General features: G+C 37.2%; 1 protein-coding gene across 1 annotated transcript in view; it reads right to left on the reverse strand.

Moving 5' to 3' along the window:
- Positions 1 to 12,646: 12,646 nt before the first annotated feature.
- Positions 12,647 to 17,275, reverse strand: part of GABRA1 (gamma-aminobutyric acid (GABA) A receptor, alpha 1) — a 41,704-nt gene continuing 37,075 nt past the window's right edge. The window contains exon 9 of the mRNA XM_009879794.1: positions 12,647 to 15,461. Coding sequence (XP_009878096.1) covers positions 15,153 to 15,461 — 309 coding nt within the window. The 3' untranslated portion in view covers positions 12,647 to 15,152. The remainder of the gene's footprint in view (positions 15,462 to 17,275) is intronic.

The following is a 17,275-nucleotide window of genomic DNA, read 5'->3' on the forward strand; positions in this document are numbered from 1 at the left end:
ATTTGCTCTGCTCTCATCCATGTGTCCGATTCCCTTTTCAGCCTTTCTTTATCTTGCTTTGCTAATGATGTTTCCTGAAGACGTCTTGTTTGTATAGTGCCTGTTTCCACTAAGCCACACTATTGTCTGGGGCTCTGGACTACCTATTGTGCTAACCGAAACTCATGTTTCACACAAGGAGGACCAAATAAGCATTTATGTCTAAATAAACATTTACAAATATCTCTTGTAACTGGAGTGAACTGGTTGTTGATCAAGATGACGTACAATGAGGACTCCCCGACAGGTTTGCTTGTATGCTTCTCAGCAGTTTGCAAAGTGAACAAGAATTAAACCTTAGAGATTTACACTTTGCATGTCAGCAGGATTTGGTCATGAAGCAGATTAATTTCCTTCACTTTGGATTAGGAATGCAGTTTTCTGATAAACAATCATTCTACTTTTACAGAAAATATCCCAGTAGGCTAATTAATTTGAATTTGCTGCGTAATATTAATTGTTCTAGTTAACTTGCTTGATTACTGCTTCATAATGAAACAGGTAACGTAAAATGATATGTTTAGTTGTCTGAACTACTGCACAGACTTCCTTGTTCTTGCCACACATTTTAATCTTTCCTTTCTATCACAGACACTTTACTTAGAACTAATAAATTTTTAAAATCTAGTAAGTTAAAAAATTAATGTGCTGTATTTAGTTATGCTACTCAGTCACTGCTGGGTAACCTCTTCTCATTCCTTGTCTCAATTTTCTTATTCAGAGATGAACAGGATTTCTGTATTTATATCCTACTGCTGTAAGTGAGAACAAAATAGACAACACCACCAATTCTTTTTCTTATTTATATTCCACTTCTGTCTCTTTGGAGCTTTGATTCTGATTTTCATTTTCCTCCTTCGTGACAGCAGCACATTGGAGTGAAGTTTGTAAATTTTCAGCAGTAGGTCCCAAATCCCTGTCCTGGTCAGTATGCAGCAGCATAAGCCTAGACCTCATGTCAGTAATTTTCTCGCTTGCTTTTCTGTTTTGTCTTCCCAGTTTTGGCTTGTATACTTTCATTTTATTGCTAAATGAAAGGACCCTGCTTGTATCTACACTCGTCTGCTATTTCCATTATCTAAGCCCAGGAAGTAAAATGAGACTATAATCCACTTCAAATCATATTATAACAATCCTCATTAATTAAGGCTTTGTCTTTAATCACCTCATAAGATTATGAGGATAGATTTTTGCCTAAGAACTGCCACCCAAGTTATGAATAGGGCCACTGAATCTCCCTGAAATTCTTTGTTTCTCTGCAGTTGAAAATGTTACTTTACTAAAAACCTTTCCCTTGTATCCCAGCCTGATTCCAGCACGCGCTTTTTTCACACATGACTCAGCATCGTACACACAACCTGCAAACTGTATCACCTTATTCAAATCTCTGTTCGATGCTGAGGTACAAAAACTCCACATCTATAACCCACATAATTTCCAACTCTGAATGCAGGTCTAAAGTTGGATGGTTAAAATGGATATTCCTAATTAACGCTGCAGTTTCTTATCAGATCTTTTGGCCAGGTAGGAGATGATAGTGGCAATTATGTTGATTAAGGTGCAGGAATGTTTCTTTTTTTCCACATGTCTTTCCTCCAAATAAATTGGGAATTAAATCCAATTTGAATTACATGTATGTTGGCACATTTACTACAACAACAAGAGTTTTGTGATGTAGCCGGAGAAGGGCCTGACTTCTTAGATGAAATTGCAACTATCTTGGTTTCTCAGCATCAATCAAAAATGAAGCTATACAAATACTGCTAAATAGTAAAGTCCTGGAAAGTACATGAACATCCCCGAATCCCATTATTGGGGGATGGGAGTTTGTTCCCTCTTTCTTTTGCTGCAGACTTTGTCTTGCCTTTCTTGCACACAGGGCTTTTTTCACTTCTTAGTACTTTCCTTTGCAGCCAAATCCCTGAAATCTAATACTGTGCTGCTTTTTCTTTCCCCTGGCAGGCCTCGCTGCTCATCTTTTTGTCTTTTGTACATAATACACTTTTTACACTATTCAGTATAAAACACAAGACAGACTGCATATGTGAGAATTTGTTTTATACAGCAGAATATACCTAACATTTGTAATAAGCTTTATTAATTCATGGAAGTTGAGGAGGATTTTTTCCTGTCAGCTAGTTATTTCTTGTGAATCGCTTGATACCACATTAATAATATTACTACGTTATCAACCTTGCTTTTTAGTCTTCATATTTAGACTTCCACACTTCTTTTCGTAGCATCTTGTATCCTCTATTCACTTTGAAATAAAATTCCTACAATTTCTTATCACAATTCTTTCAGAGCAAGAATATATTGCTCAAAATAAAGTACATCTGTATCTTAAAATCTGCAGAAAAACCTGATGAGCACAGCCAGTGAAATTTTGTTTCAGTAATTAACAGGTTATTTTTTATACTGATAGCTCAGAGCCTCACATACATCATAAGGTGCAATTGTACTTGGTTTAGACTAGTGGAATCGTACGTAGATATTCGTAATTCAGGTTTCAAACTGTACATTATTGACTCATAAAGACTTGGAGTCCAAGAACATTGATGTTCCAAGTACCTATTCATGAAGGATGATATAATAAAAGTAAATTGCAGTATTTGTTCAGCACTAACTTTCATGCACTAGGAAAAAAGCAGTCTAAAAGATCCAGTCAGAAATATCTGTTGTCTTATCCTTTGTTATAACACTAAATAGCTTGCCATTTCAAGAGCTTAACATGAACAATTGTAAATCATGATCAATGAGAGGTACACAGTTACTGCTCTCTTTACAGTGAGGGATGTTAGCATTTCTAGATCTCAAATGAGACGTGAATAAACGTTGTTTTTCTGAGATATTTCACTCAGTGGAACTGGAGATACCCTTACCTCCCTCCCCACGCCTTATCTTTGCAAATTACTGTTTCCCTTGCTGGATGCCTGTAGAAGGAATGATGCTTACAGGGGTGACAATCAACTGTTAAACCTGAGGTAATTTCCCAGTAGAATCAAAGCAAAAGCCGTGGTCTTCCCCTCCCTTCTTTTCCATTTCTTGAGTCCAAGGGGAAATTTACCATATGGAGGAAAACTATATTTAAAAAAATAAAGGGAGGGTGGAGGGGTGGGTGGAGGGGAGGAGTACTCGGGCTGCTCGTGCCAAAGATCCAGTTTGGTGATGTGTCACAACATCTTACAGGGAGTAATAACACACTTTTGCGCTAAAAGCTAATTTTTGTCAAATCCAAAGGCAGTGTTAATTTGGGATAAGGTGCTCAGAATGGGAGGGAAGGAGGGAAAGCAGCTACTGGGTTATTCCTTTCTATGTTTTACTGTCTCCTTTGCCTAGATCAGAGATGACTAAATGGGGCGGGGGACAGGATGGGAGAGGATAGCTGACACATTTAGGCCATATACGGTTGTTACAAGTCACAGCTCTGGGGCACTGCTGTCCCAGGACTATTGCTCTCTCATCCTGACATAGGTTGCCTGCAGCCACTAAATCTTTCCACGAGGTCTTTGTGTTTTCTAATTCCATGGTCCCTTGTGGCATGAAACAATCTGTCATCTCACTTTTGTCCTGACTGTATTCCCTATATCCAGCGTTAACAAATGTTGGCAAAAGCAAGATTGAAACAAAAGCAGGTAATTGAAGGTTTAGCAAAATAGAGGAAATCTGCAAGGATATTCAAGCTCAAATGTTCTGTTAATATCACACAGAAATGTTTTTCCATGATTTATTGTTTTAACAAGATATGTCAAGAGTAAAAAATCAAAAATGGGATGTTGTACCCGAGCTTCTAATATGCTTCACTCCTTTGAGAGAAAAAAGGAAAGTAAGTTTGAAGTGGGTGCCAAACCTAAAACTTTACATTGATATCCACAAAGTTTAGAAAGATTGTTCACACTTCTTGGGGAAACTACATAATATGGCATCCTTTACGTGAATCCTGTTGTATTAGTAGCTGACTAGACAAGAAATTTTAAGTGCAAATTGACACTGAAGCTATGGCAGAAAGAAGACCCACTTGAAGTTGGGGAAAAAACTCATACATATGCGTGTATAAATATATCTACATTAAAAAAATATACTAACAGCATTCTAATACTTTGATTAGAGGTTTAGGACTGTTTCATTAAGGTTGAGAGAGCCCCCTTATTATTTCACAATTTAAACTCTAAATATATGTATTTAAAACATAGCTATTTTTCCCCAAGGACTTTCTGCCCTTCACAGAGTCCCAGAGCTGATGCAAATTTGTCTAAGGGTCAGCAGGTTTTGCACTCTTTCTGTAATGTTAGCAATATAAAATACATTAAAATAATTTCTACAGATAAACACTCTACCATTTTCCCCACCAAGATAATAGTAGGAGCAATGAAAAAAAAAAAAAAAATCTTGTTTTTTTCCTGACTTGCCAGAAGACCTTATTTTATATTTACTGAACAGTAGCCTCACAGTGTCCTCCTTGGAAGACTCAAGTGCCATAAGGCAACTGGTTGTATTTAGTAATCTTCTGCATCAGTAGTTTTGCCTCCTGGGCTCCAAAATTGATTTTCCTCATCTTGGCATATCTTTACAACTATAACCCTTGACCTATTGCACTGTGCTGGCCAGCAGTGGCATGAGTGGCAGAAGAAATGTAAGTCAGACTGGTGATTTCTGGGACATCAGAAGTGACAGCTTCATGAGTAGAGTTGAGACAGTTCTTTTGAAATATATTACAGCTGGGAATCAGTCACCACAGAGGCTATTCAAACTTAGGAAACTTTCTCCTTTATGAAGAAATCCCCTGAAAGGCAGGGAATGTTGTTTTGAACGTATTTTAGACTTCTGCTAAGAATTTAATAAACTATGTGAGAACCATTTATCTCAAAAACGCTAGTGTGTTGGGGTTTTTTTTCTTAGAAACAGGCTGGGATGAAAAAAGTCTCCATAAAATGTATTCTTGTTTTATTTAAAATTCTCTTTTAAAACTGCCTTAGCCATGATATTCTTGTACACTGTTGTCTAGTGTCTACAGGCTGGACTTTTGGCTGTCAAGAGCGCATTTCTCTGCTGATACTTCTAATACACATAATCATAACCGTTACTGTGGTGAGATTTCCATCTTTTCCTCCTTTTTTTTAATTATCTGCCTCTTCTTTGTACAACAGTCACTGCTGAGAATTTCCTATCACTCACCACAGATTCTGATGGTGTTATAGCTAATAGCAATAATATCTAGCTGGTATGGGATATTTTTTCTCAGCAGAATCTGAAGGTCATACAAGAAGTCTGGGAGAGCAGAGCGGGTGGGTCCTTGCGTGATTTCTTCAAACCCAGTGAACTGCAAGGTAATTCTTCCTCTTAACCTTCATTTTTTTAAAGAGGGAAAGAAGAATTCGGAGCATTTGTAAGCAGATCAGCACCATTACCGCTGTTTCACCAATGAAGCAGTGCAACTAGAGAAAAAGTGACTAACTCCTCTTCACCCAGAAGAAGACCCAGTAGTTTAGGTCCTTGGAGAGTTAAATCATAGCTGAGCCATTGGATTATATCACCTGAGTTATGGTGGCATGACCATGGCGAGTATTTTTCTTTTGACCGTGCACAAGTGGACAGAAAGTTATGTTTAGCTGAGTAGTTTCCTAAATCCCAGGCATCATGAGTTAGTAGTTACTGTTATCGACAGGTTGTGGTCTAGTCTGCCCCTTTTTTCACCTGTAGTTTCTTGGACAGAGAAGTGATCTCAGCCTACATCCAATGTTAGTGGTTTCTTGGACTTTCTAAAACAGTTTAACTGTGGAAACTATCAAATTAATACAACGCACATTTAATAAGAATATTTCAGTCAGGGAACGGTGATTTCTGTGAGGACCATTGGTCCCCCTTTGGAGCAAAGAGTGGACAAGGACAACCTTCTGGAGCCCTTTTCAGCCTTATTGTTTGATAGTGCTACAGTGTCCCTTTTGAGGGGACTGCAGAGACAGCTCCACACTAAGGCTTGGGATCTTCCCCAGAAACCTGTGGCAGGCACAATCCTGCTCTCTGTGAGGTCACTCCTGCAGGGAGCCCTGTTTGGGCCACAGCGAGGAGTGGTGAGGAGCAGCCAGACAGTGCAGCGGGCAGGGGAATGCTGCCCGGGCTGCTCTGGCATGCAGGCACTGGCTCCTGCCAAAGCCCTGGCCTGACCAGGGGTCATGAAGTACCAGCTGCAGCATCACCTCCTCCCCTGTTGTAGAGATGCGCGTGTTGCCTGCTTGCCAGCCTCCCCTAGCCTGTGTTAAACTGGTTCACCTCTGACTTTACAGCCTTCTTGCCTTCAATTCCTTCTGCTGTTGTACAGGCAAAGCTTCTTTGTGTCCTTATTTTTGTGTACATATGCTGATGAGAACAGTGTGTCCATTCTAACCATGCAAAGTGCTGTCACTATTTCTGTAATGCCTCGAGTAGGAGAGCCAAAATCTCAGGCAAGTTCTTCTCTGTTACTACACAGAAAGTAGTAATAGTAGAAACAAGATACATCTTTGGTCTGGGATTGGGGACATGATGCATTACAACTCAGTTTCTGCTGTGTTGGTTTCTGTTCAAGATCCTTCACTGCTCTGACCTTGAAGCCAGGTTTCTTTACTTTAGTGATGCACACAATCCAGCCACAGTTATGATGTGAAGAGAAATGGGTGATTATTTGCCGTTTGCATTGACCATACCGTCTGATATCATCAGTCTTTTTATCTTTTAAACGTGTATTCCCAGCTATTAAATACTAGATATAATAAAACAAAATAATAGCTAATAATCTCTATAGCTTGCTTGCAATACAGAGGTATAATAGCTTGTCTGACATTTTTTAGAGCCAATATTTACCTTTATCACTGGTAAGTGCCTCCTGAGACTCATTATTCATGTAATTCCCATTAAGAGGCAGTAGTAAAACAACCTATTGTCTTACAACTCTTGTTGTTAAGTACACTATGTTTAGTAATAAATATGTCAGCTTGTGCTACACCAGAGAATTATTATTATTTCTTATCTCAAGACATTTATAAATAAATGAATCATGTTTATTTATAGACTTCTTTTCATTTACTTCTTGCGGTAGCCAGATAAAACTAGTTAAAGTTCAAAGGGAATAAACAAGCTGTAACAAAAGGCTGTAAAAAAACTAAACTCTTGCTTTTAATATCTTTTACTTTGCAATTAACCAAGGATGATATTTAGTGGAAAAAAATGTATTGAAAGGTAAATTATGTCAGTTCTAGAATAATATGATAGAAAGACTTCACCGAATTTAGTTACTTGAACTTCTGTTATTTCTACTGCCATTACCTAAGGCCTGGTACAGGAAGATAGTAATTAACTTGTGTCTCTAATTTGTCTGATCAATAGCTCACGCAGATCTATGACAACCCTCAATATAAATTTCAAGCTCTGTTATATAATTAAGACAATCTTTTGTAGCAGTGCAAATATAACAAGGAATTCTTTTTCTTTTTCAAAGACTTGAAACCCATGTTTGTGTGGCTTACCACTTCAGTATTTGTGGCACTATTCATGTGTTTGTAAAAATAAGATTTTTAGCCTCATGCTCTGGCAAAATCCAGACTCAGCAAATTTTGTTAGCAGAACTTGCTGTAAAATCTAGTGATCTTTTTCTTGCTTTCTGTTATAATTATTTTTTAGCATCACCGGTGTGCTTTTAAAAGTCATTCTATGCATGGTTAGAAATATTGGGCGAGGTTTTCAAAAGCATCAAGCACTCATTTAATTCTGATCATATCCACTTGAAAGGTTTTTGTTGTTTTATTAATTCATTTGCTGGTGCAGGCTGGTGCTGTATGGGGTTGGGGGGTGGATGATGGATGGTTAATCATCAAAACTAAAGCAGCGATATACACCTGAAAATGAACTTTCTGGTTTATCAGTTCTCTATATTATACATAATGATCTTTCGCTTCTGTCTGTGTCCTTAAAATTATTTTTCTCAATTTTTATACTTTTTGGAAGTTGGAAGCAAAAAATCTTTCCATTCAAAAACTGCTAAATGGAAGTGGATGCTTTCAGCCCTGCCACCTTTGTTGGAAAGGAAGGCCTAGGTTAGAGTCACTTACTGTATGTCAATGGTTATATTCATTTGTAACTCGATGACCAGAACACAACTCCTATGCATTCTTAGAAAGCTGCTAGTGAAATCATGGCTGGCATCTTTTGGAAGTATCACACTGTTGTGGAAGGAGTGGTGCACTTTACTTGTAGAGAGAAGCAGCGATACGTTTGTTGATATTACCCAGGGATTTAACAAAGTCTGATAGTAAATGTGACAGTGTTTTAACAAGATTCAATGGCAAGGCACACTTGGTTATCTACTGCATAGAGGACAGGGTCAGAGAGAACCGAGGATGATGTCAGGGAGACCCTCCTGTTGAGTCGAGGTTCAGAAAGGACACCCTTGCTTTCTAAACTTCTCAGAGAGGAGTCTATGTGAGGCTGGATCCAAACCTAGCCCCAGACTTGGCCAGTGGTTTGTGTTTAAAGGATTATATATGCGCAATCAATGCTTTATATCACTTAGCTACGATTTCCAAGTTTAGTATGCTATTAGTCACTTACCAAGGATCCACTGTGGCAAGGAATCTCTCAATCTTGAGAACTACCGTTGAGAGGTGTCCCTACTCAAGGGGAGATCCTGGTGTGCAGCCCGCTGCCGTACAGGAGAGTTCAAAGGGCTTTTGGACTGTTCCCTATTTATGGGGGTGAGATGATTGATCTACAGTCATATTTGCATATTGACCACAGTACTAGTGTTGTGGTTAGGTGGGCACATTGCTCAAGTTAACCCTTGACTATTGTGTTATCTATGTCCCCAAAATCATGTTGAGCCAGATGGAGCCATCATGACTAGATGCTCCCATTATGACCACCATGGGTGGTTATCAGTCAGGCAGGGTTACAGCAGGTAAAGGTCAGGTTGGCGATGGAGCACATCATCCCACACAGAGGATGGCAAAAAGATTCGCCTTCTCAGGGAATCTGGCTGCCTTTTGGGGGAGGAGATTACATATGGATGCAAGAAAAGTGTACTCAGGTGTGAAAATTCTGGCTTTCAGCCAGCTAAACATTATATCAGTACATATATCGCTCTCATAATACACACTGTGTGCTTTTAAACTGTTGAAATGGGATGTGCTGCTCTAGTTACTTCGTTTATGTTTTCTTCACCTTCCCACAGACAAGACAGTTAAGAGGGAGGGTAGTCACAAACAAGCTGGTAAAGGCCCTGAAGATCCAAGGCCCCGTTTCGCTTGGTCTAAATTAGCCCAGTTCCTCATAAATCAAGCACTGGTGAGGCAAGCTAGGGATGAGATGATAGAAACGTGCAGAAATCAGCAGGCTGATTGACAGTAGGTATCATCTTCTGAATTAGCTGTGTGTGGCAGTTTTCTTAAAGTTTGATTTAGCTGTCTCAAAGTTTTACGTTAATTTGCTTATTATTTTATGTCCATGAGGCTTAGCTTAGCATTATGTGTAGTTACAAAAATATTTCACATTGCCATACGAAAACTGATGTTTGATCTAAGAATCCCAAGCGGTTATTTCCTGAGATATGCACCGTTACCTTTGAGAACTGTGTCCCTCCCCTCTTCATGCCTGCTATAGCCCATTAGACAGGAAAAAGATGAAAACTGAAGTTGGACTTCATGTCTTTTTGTAGAAAAAACACAATCAAAGCAAAAACCCTGCCTAAAATGCCTCCTGAAGCTATTGAAATTAACAATTTCATCCAAAAAGGAGATGGCCTCCTAATTTAATTGATTATGTTTAATTGAAAAATGTTATTTTTCTTAAATTTTTGTCTCTAAAGCAGGTACTAACAGTTGGCAGAGATTTTTACTGCGGCTTCTGTTGGCTTTTTCTCTTATTTAGAAGGTGAATTAATTTAAAAGATTCTTGGCTGAAATCCACTTTTCTGTTTTTGTAAGGTATTTCATAAAAAAGTAATTCAAGAGAAAGATCTTTCTATTGTAACTTCACTGGGTTTTATTTTTGGCTGTAGATGACCATAAAAGGTTTTCTTCTGTTTAATTTTTTCATATTCTTGTGGTAAATGTGTTGCAATAACAACTATCCCTACAATGGAGAGCAATCCTAGAAGCTTACAAACCATTTGTTTAGAAGCGTGGTTCTGCTGCTACGGGCAGTAATGGAATCGGAGCTTTAAGTATGTGGGGTTCTTCAAAGAAATTTGCATTAATCCTGTAGCAGCTAAATTATTTTTTTTTCCTGTGAGGTACCTCAGTCACCTAGTATTAAGCAGATGATGCATACCTGTAAAGCTATCGTGTAGCAAAGATAGTGCATTCTGGGCAGCCAGTAGCAAACCACTTCTAAACCAAATTAACAGCTTAGGCCTCGTTAAGACCCTTAAACTTGTACAACTTGGGGTTAATTAAACCCTTTATATATGAGGACATTTGGAAAGAAATTCATCGTATCTGTTTGCACTCAAGGGTCCTTGACTGGAGGAAGAGTTCAGCAAACACATCTGTGACAGCACAGTCAGAAAAGCAGTGCCCTTTGTTGGTCGATCTGTCTGTCTGCAGGTTTTTGAGGGGAAATGTCTCGCATGTAACAGCTGTGCTGCAAGTGCAAAATCTACTCAGAGTATCTTCAAATGCCCTAAAGCAGTTAAATCAAAAAAGTTTATCAGCAGCTGTGAAGTCATCCTGCCTGTTTGGATGGGCCCGTAGCCAGAGTGAACCAGCTTAGAGAAACTTGTCATTTCAAGGCTTTTACCTCTCTTGTTGCATTTGACGTAGTTTGTAATCAGATGTAACATGACAGCAACAGCTTGACAAGCTGATAATACTCTTCACTTGCAAAATTCCTGTGCTAAGACTGCAAACACATTTTTATTTAAGCTATGTCATGTTTATGCATAGCAGGATGATTTTTTTTTTCTTCTGTGGATCTGCTATAGAAAGTCTGAGGGGATCTTGAGTTTTTATCTTTTAAAGCATGCCTGATATTTTTACAGCCTCTAAGAAAAAGTTTGACTTTCCCCAGTCACACTAATTTATTTGGACAGTCATTCAGACACAAAGCACAGGCTGAAAGAGGTTCTCTTATTTGCTCCCTGAAGCATGTGTGCCCCATTTTCTACCCATTATGGTGTTTCATAAGCTTTTATTATTTACCATATTGGTGAAAAAGAGAGAGAGAGGAAAGGAAATATTTTTTTTCAGGTCTCATATAGTCAGTCCAAGAGAAAGAGTATCATTAAAGTTGGTGGTGGTGTAAAAAAAATTCTTGGTCATTAAGAAAGTTCTGCAGTAGCTTCTAGGGGTGATCCAAGAAAAACTGGAGTTTTTCCTGTTGATGGAATATCAGAGCAAGCACAGCAACGCCGTGTCAGGGTGTCATACTGGACTGTCTGGTGACTGAATCTGCCAGCTGATGAGGCTGTTCTTCCACTCTGTGAAGCTGAACAGCACTATATATTTTTCTCTGAGTCAGATCCTGTTGCATCTAGATATTTTCACTCATTTTACTCGAGTAAAATTCTGCCTAAAAATGTCTGAGCAGTGACAAAGGAGACGTGAGAATCCCCATGTATGCTCTGCATCTGGCATGTGAACATGGGAGGTGGGTGTTCAAACAGTGTCACTTGCCACTTTCTTTACCATGCTCCTCCAGCAAATCCTGTGTGGGTTTCCATAGGGATTCATCTCCGTGGAGTTAGTAGGAGGCAAGGAACAGGGATTCAGACTGCATTATTCTCATTCAAAATAGAGGAAAGCATAATAAGTTAATAGAATCTGCATCTGTATTAACAAAATCTTTCCTTCCATTTTGAAGAATTCTTCTGTAGGGCTCATGCTTAAGAACATTATGAATATTGTTATATACATATATACACTTATATCTGCCTTTCTTGCTTTGCATCCTCTAAAACTGTATGTCTGCAATTGGTTATCTCCCCCTACATAACAGCGTGAGCCTTGCTTTCCAGGAACATTTCCAAGAAATTTTGAGGGCTTAATGCACCGGAATGACTTTTCCTCTCTGTATTTTTCTATGTGAGAAAAAATAAAGGGTTGAGAATTAAAAATTTCAAGCTATTTGTATGCCTGTTTGGATGCTATCCCTGCAACTCATTAAATAACTGCAATAATATTATTTTATACAGCCTGGGGTTCTCTTCTAACAGTCTTTCTTAGCTCTGTGCATTTATTTAAACAGTGAAAACGATAACAAATACCCACATTTTTCCCCCTCACTCTCTGGTTTATCTGCCATTTTATGTGGGAGACACAATACATTTTATTCTGTTCCTAACCTATATTGTAGTCATTGGTGTGGTACTAAACCTTAACAATTGTTCATCTGATTCAATTAATTGCTTTATTGGATAGAAATTGTATAGACCGAACTATCTTTTTGAATGTCAAATTGGATTTCAGAAACATTGCTGCTGTTATATTTAATCCTGGAAAACATGGGCCAAAAAAATACATCTATTAAAACTGCATTCATTACCAAATCCACAGAAATGAAGTTTTTGAATGAATAGCAGTTTATCAAGCAATGTGTCATAAAAGGCAGTAACTAAAGAAAACCAAAGTAAAACATTCACTTTCATTATTGAACATTTTTAGCTTTATTATTATAATAGAATTACAGTCTGACATAAAATAAAGAGCTTTTGCTAAACTCTGTAAAGCAATACATGCTTCTGCCATAAACAACCTCTATTAGATTTAGGTTTTATTGCCACATCACTGCACTGAGGTGCAATAAACATTCAATGTCATCTTTTTAAAATTATCCCAGGAGTAAACAGAAACTGTCCTCTATAAGAGTGTATCATTATTTTCAAGGAAGACTTACTATTATTACATGGTTTAGCAAAGCATTGTAAAAAAGCTACATAGAGAATACTTTGTCTTTGATAAACTGTGCAATCAAGTTTATACAGTATAATACTATTGGCATAGACTAACTAAGAGGTGATATAATGCAATCATTGCATAGCAAAAAGCAGACTAGTTAAGTAATATTCACATCTAATGTGCAAAATGCAGACCAAAATGTAGCTATGAATCGCTAGAAAGATAAAATGCCCTAAATGAACACACTAGTTTAACGCCAAAAATAACAACATAAACAAGTACACAGAAGTTAAAGAGCCATCGTTTATTTTTTTTCTATACATATATCTACACATGATACCAGAAGATGAAACATCCCCTTTTAAATAAGCTCCAATCAGATAACTTATCAAGTTTAGACAGGACTAAATGTTAGACAATGAAGCATTGTTTAAAAAAAATCTTCTCTAAATAAAACATTAACTACTTCCTTTTGTAGATAGAGAATATCAACTTTTTGATTTATTGAGAAAGTTTAGAAAACATTGCCTATGAAATTTGACTCTCAGTGTCTGTTTCTCTGGAGGCTTATGTAGCATTGTTTTGAAATTCATCCAATACCATACATTAAGGTTTTTTAATTGATGCTTGCAAATATTCACCAGTCTTCCCATCTCTTTGGAAAATCTTTGTCTGAACCTTTATTTCTAAGAATCTGCAGTAATGATACTGACGAGAATTTTTTTAAAGGGAGCACAATACCTGCAAAATGGACATCTTGTATTTAAAGCCCTTACATATTGTTCCTACAAATATATTGCTACAGTAAAAATGAAATGTAGTAAGTTTACTCAGTAAAATCTATTTTCCTGTACATTCTTTTATGTATGACTTTTTTGTATTTAATGCTACATATATTACATCACTTATTGTAACAGTTATGTATCAGCAAATATAGCAGTAATATACAGATGAACTTCAGTCTTAACAAATATTTCACCATTTTTACCTACCAAATATAATCCCATACTTTAGTATTTATGCATGACCTGAGCAGACCAGTCATTAATCTAATAGTATACATTGGATGACATTGTCAAATTGCAAGCTACTGTACACTTAACCACTTTACAAATGGAATTAATTCCAAGCACTTTCTGCGTATTTGTGGTTTAGGCTTTCCAGTACCACTGATACTTTTTTTTATTATTCAGGCTCTAAATATGTTTTATTGAGCATTTAACAACATATTAAGAGCTAAGAGGTGACTCCTACACAATGTTTTAAGAACACAACTTTAAAAAAGTAAAAAAATGTACAATCTCATGCTGCATATTTACATATATTATTTAAATACTATATTTTGTCTTTCTGCTATCCATAAATCTCAGTCTAAAGCTTCTTTTTAATGTATCATTTTTATAAAAGAATACATTCAACATATCTAGAGCTTGCAAAAATTGTTGGTTTGTTGTTTGTTTTTTTTAACTCTCTAAAACATAGTGATGAGTAAAACCTATCCGTAAAAGCGTCCAGGAATTGTTTGGGTTACACAGGTGATAGTGGGAACTTGGGATCTGCACTTGATTGTGCAACTGGTTTCAAATCTAGTCTAGTGACAACTTAATGCTTAGAACAAGACTGCAGTAAGACAGCAGATTAAAGCATTTGTTACCATTAGATCTTATGTGCTATACAGTGACAAACTGTACCTAGAGTGAGTAGATTTCCTTTTTCTTTAAAGACCATTTAATATTATAAGTCAGGTGGTTTGGAATAGAGAAGAGAAAAGGGATTAGGAAAATAACATATCTTACGGGATTCAGCAAATGCAAAGCTTTACATCCTTGAAAAGATTATAAACAGTGGTTGAATAAATGGTACGGTATAGTATGTGCATCAGGAATGTCATAAAGAATATTTTACCACTCCCCACAATCCTTTGAATAAAAATATCTTTTTCACGTACATATACAATACATTTGGGGGACATTCAGTACTAAGCTATCTACAAATGGTTTTCTTTTCTTTTTCATTACTGTACAACTCTCCTGTTTTCAGAATCACTTTTCCAAAGTATATAGCTTATATTGTTCTCTCCCTCATACACAGTTTTTTTAATATACAGATATATTTTACCTTTTGTTAAGTAAAGAAACCTTTATTTTCTTTAAGACAGAGGCAATGAAGCAAACGGGAATTACTCTATGTGAAAACGGGAAATAATTCCCAGAGCAAAAGACAAGAACAGAACTATACGAGTAAATGAGGTTATTGATGTGGAGTTGGAGCTTTTAACTGGGGCTCCCGGTTTAAATAGGTAGCCCAATAGACTAAGTTAAAGATTCCAAAAAGCAGTGGGAAGGCTATTCTTGATAGTCGATCAATTTTACTGACGCTGTTAAAAGTTTTCTTGGGTTCTGCAGGTTTGGTTTCTGGCTTAACTTCTTTGGGCTCAATTGTTGCACTTTTAGCAATGGTGGCCAGCCCAGGGTCCCTTGCAATATTAGGGGTGTAGCTTGTAGCTGCAGCTGTGTACGTGTTATTTTTCTTAATGAGAGGATCCTTCACTTTCTTTGGCTGAAGAAAGAAGAAAATGTTTTATTCTCACTATCTTCTCAACAGATCAGATTACGAAAAAGCACCATAAAATTTTGCAGTTAATCAGATTTATACCACAAATTGTAATAAGCGGTAAGAAAGAAGTTAGTGTCTGGATACATGTCTTATACAAAATATGTAGGTGAAAACAAAGACAAAATCATCCATGTTACTTGTATTAGTTAAAACAGATGATGGATAAACTATAATGAGGACTTATACTGATAGCTGCTGCTTATACTGAAGCTGATCGACAAAATTAACTTTAATGGTAGCCAACAGTGACAAACCACTCATAATTCCGTATTCCCTTTATCAACTGTGCTTCTTGACCATGACAAAAACTTTAAAAGATACTGAATTTCTTTATGGGGCTTTCAAATATTAAGACAAATAATGTTATATGATGCATTCTAACACAGTTCATACATAAAAGTATCATGTGACCATGTACTAAAAGACTGGAGTATTTAATAAAATGCAAAGCTGCCACTTTCTATTCTGTTCACTAATGCTTTACACCAGAAGCATATGCAGTATGGAATAGAAACTTCATGTTCTTGTTTGAATTTTACAATTGGATCATAGTGGCTGAAATGTCATTCCGCATACGGGGGCTTAAATAGCTGTGGGATTTTTACATCCACCTACCTATATTGCTAAAGCAAGAATGTATTGAAAATCTTTTGGTGGAGAACTTATTGATCAGAAAGAACATCTAGATTATTTCCCTGAGTCCTTATGTTTTCTAGTGTTCTACTTCTGGGATCTACTTGTAGGAAAAAAATTAAACTTTGACATCTGGGGTTGCCAGTTAGACTTTGACGGTCCCCATTGCAGTCAACAACCCTTCTTCCAAACCCTTCTTCCAATCACTGCACAAGGATGAACACAGAAGAGAGATGAAGTCGGTCATTAAGGATGTGTAAAGAAAAGCATCTCTTTGCTTGAAGTTCCTGTGATTATGAGAAAACAACGGATAACAAAAAATGCCTAAGAGCTTAGAAAATCTCTAGGCAGTATTTGCCACAAAAAGAATAGGCAAATATTATCAGTTTTATCCACTTGGAAGGAAAAAAAAAAAGATATGGCTAATGTGATCTACTTTGTCATTTCACAAGATAGCAAATATAATTCTCTTTTTTTCAGGAAGCAGCTGTCCCATGGAGACAATATCTTTTTTAAGTAGTCACAGTACCTTTTGTGACAGATCAACTATAGATTAATAACTATATAGACCGCCTCATAGAGGGGCTTTGGTAAAAAGTTCTTGTTCAAGAGGTGAACATTTCAGGGGGCAGATAGGCTCCTGCAGGAATGTGAAGAGAAGCTGCAAAAGCATCAGGGCAAGTGGGTAGAGGCTTGTCAGTGCGTGGCTTAGAGTCCCACGCAGGAAGGAAATCAAGGCTGAAATGTTAAATTTCTGCTACTTAGTAAGAAAAGACATTTCATGTAATGACTGATGTAGATCTCTTATTTCATGACAATAATATTCAGCTGAGCTTGAGGCTAAGAAAAAGCTTCAGCTGGTCTTAGAATATTTCTGCTGAATAGGAGGAACAAATAGGTTGAAAAAAATACTCAGAAAAGAAAAAAGACTATGTCAGAAAGATTTTTTTTTTTTTTTTTTTTTAGTTGTCTGATCATTCTTTTCCTCCTGAGCAGGAAGGCTGCTAATACACTTGCTGGGTATGAAGCCAGTCCTGTTTCCTTCTCGACCGGATACTCTAGTGAGCAGCAATAAATCCAGCAGGCAAAGAACCGCTTCACAGAAGTCTCAGAGGAGACCCTTT

Source organism: Charadrius vociferus, unplaced genomic scaffold, assembly GCF_000708025.1.
Source record: "Charadrius vociferus isolate BGI_N301 unplaced genomic scaffold, ASM70802v2 scaffold212, whole genome shotgun sequence".
NCBI classification, from domain to species: domain Eukaryota; kingdom Metazoa; phylum Chordata; class Aves; order Charadriiformes; family Charadriidae; genus Charadrius; species Charadrius vociferus.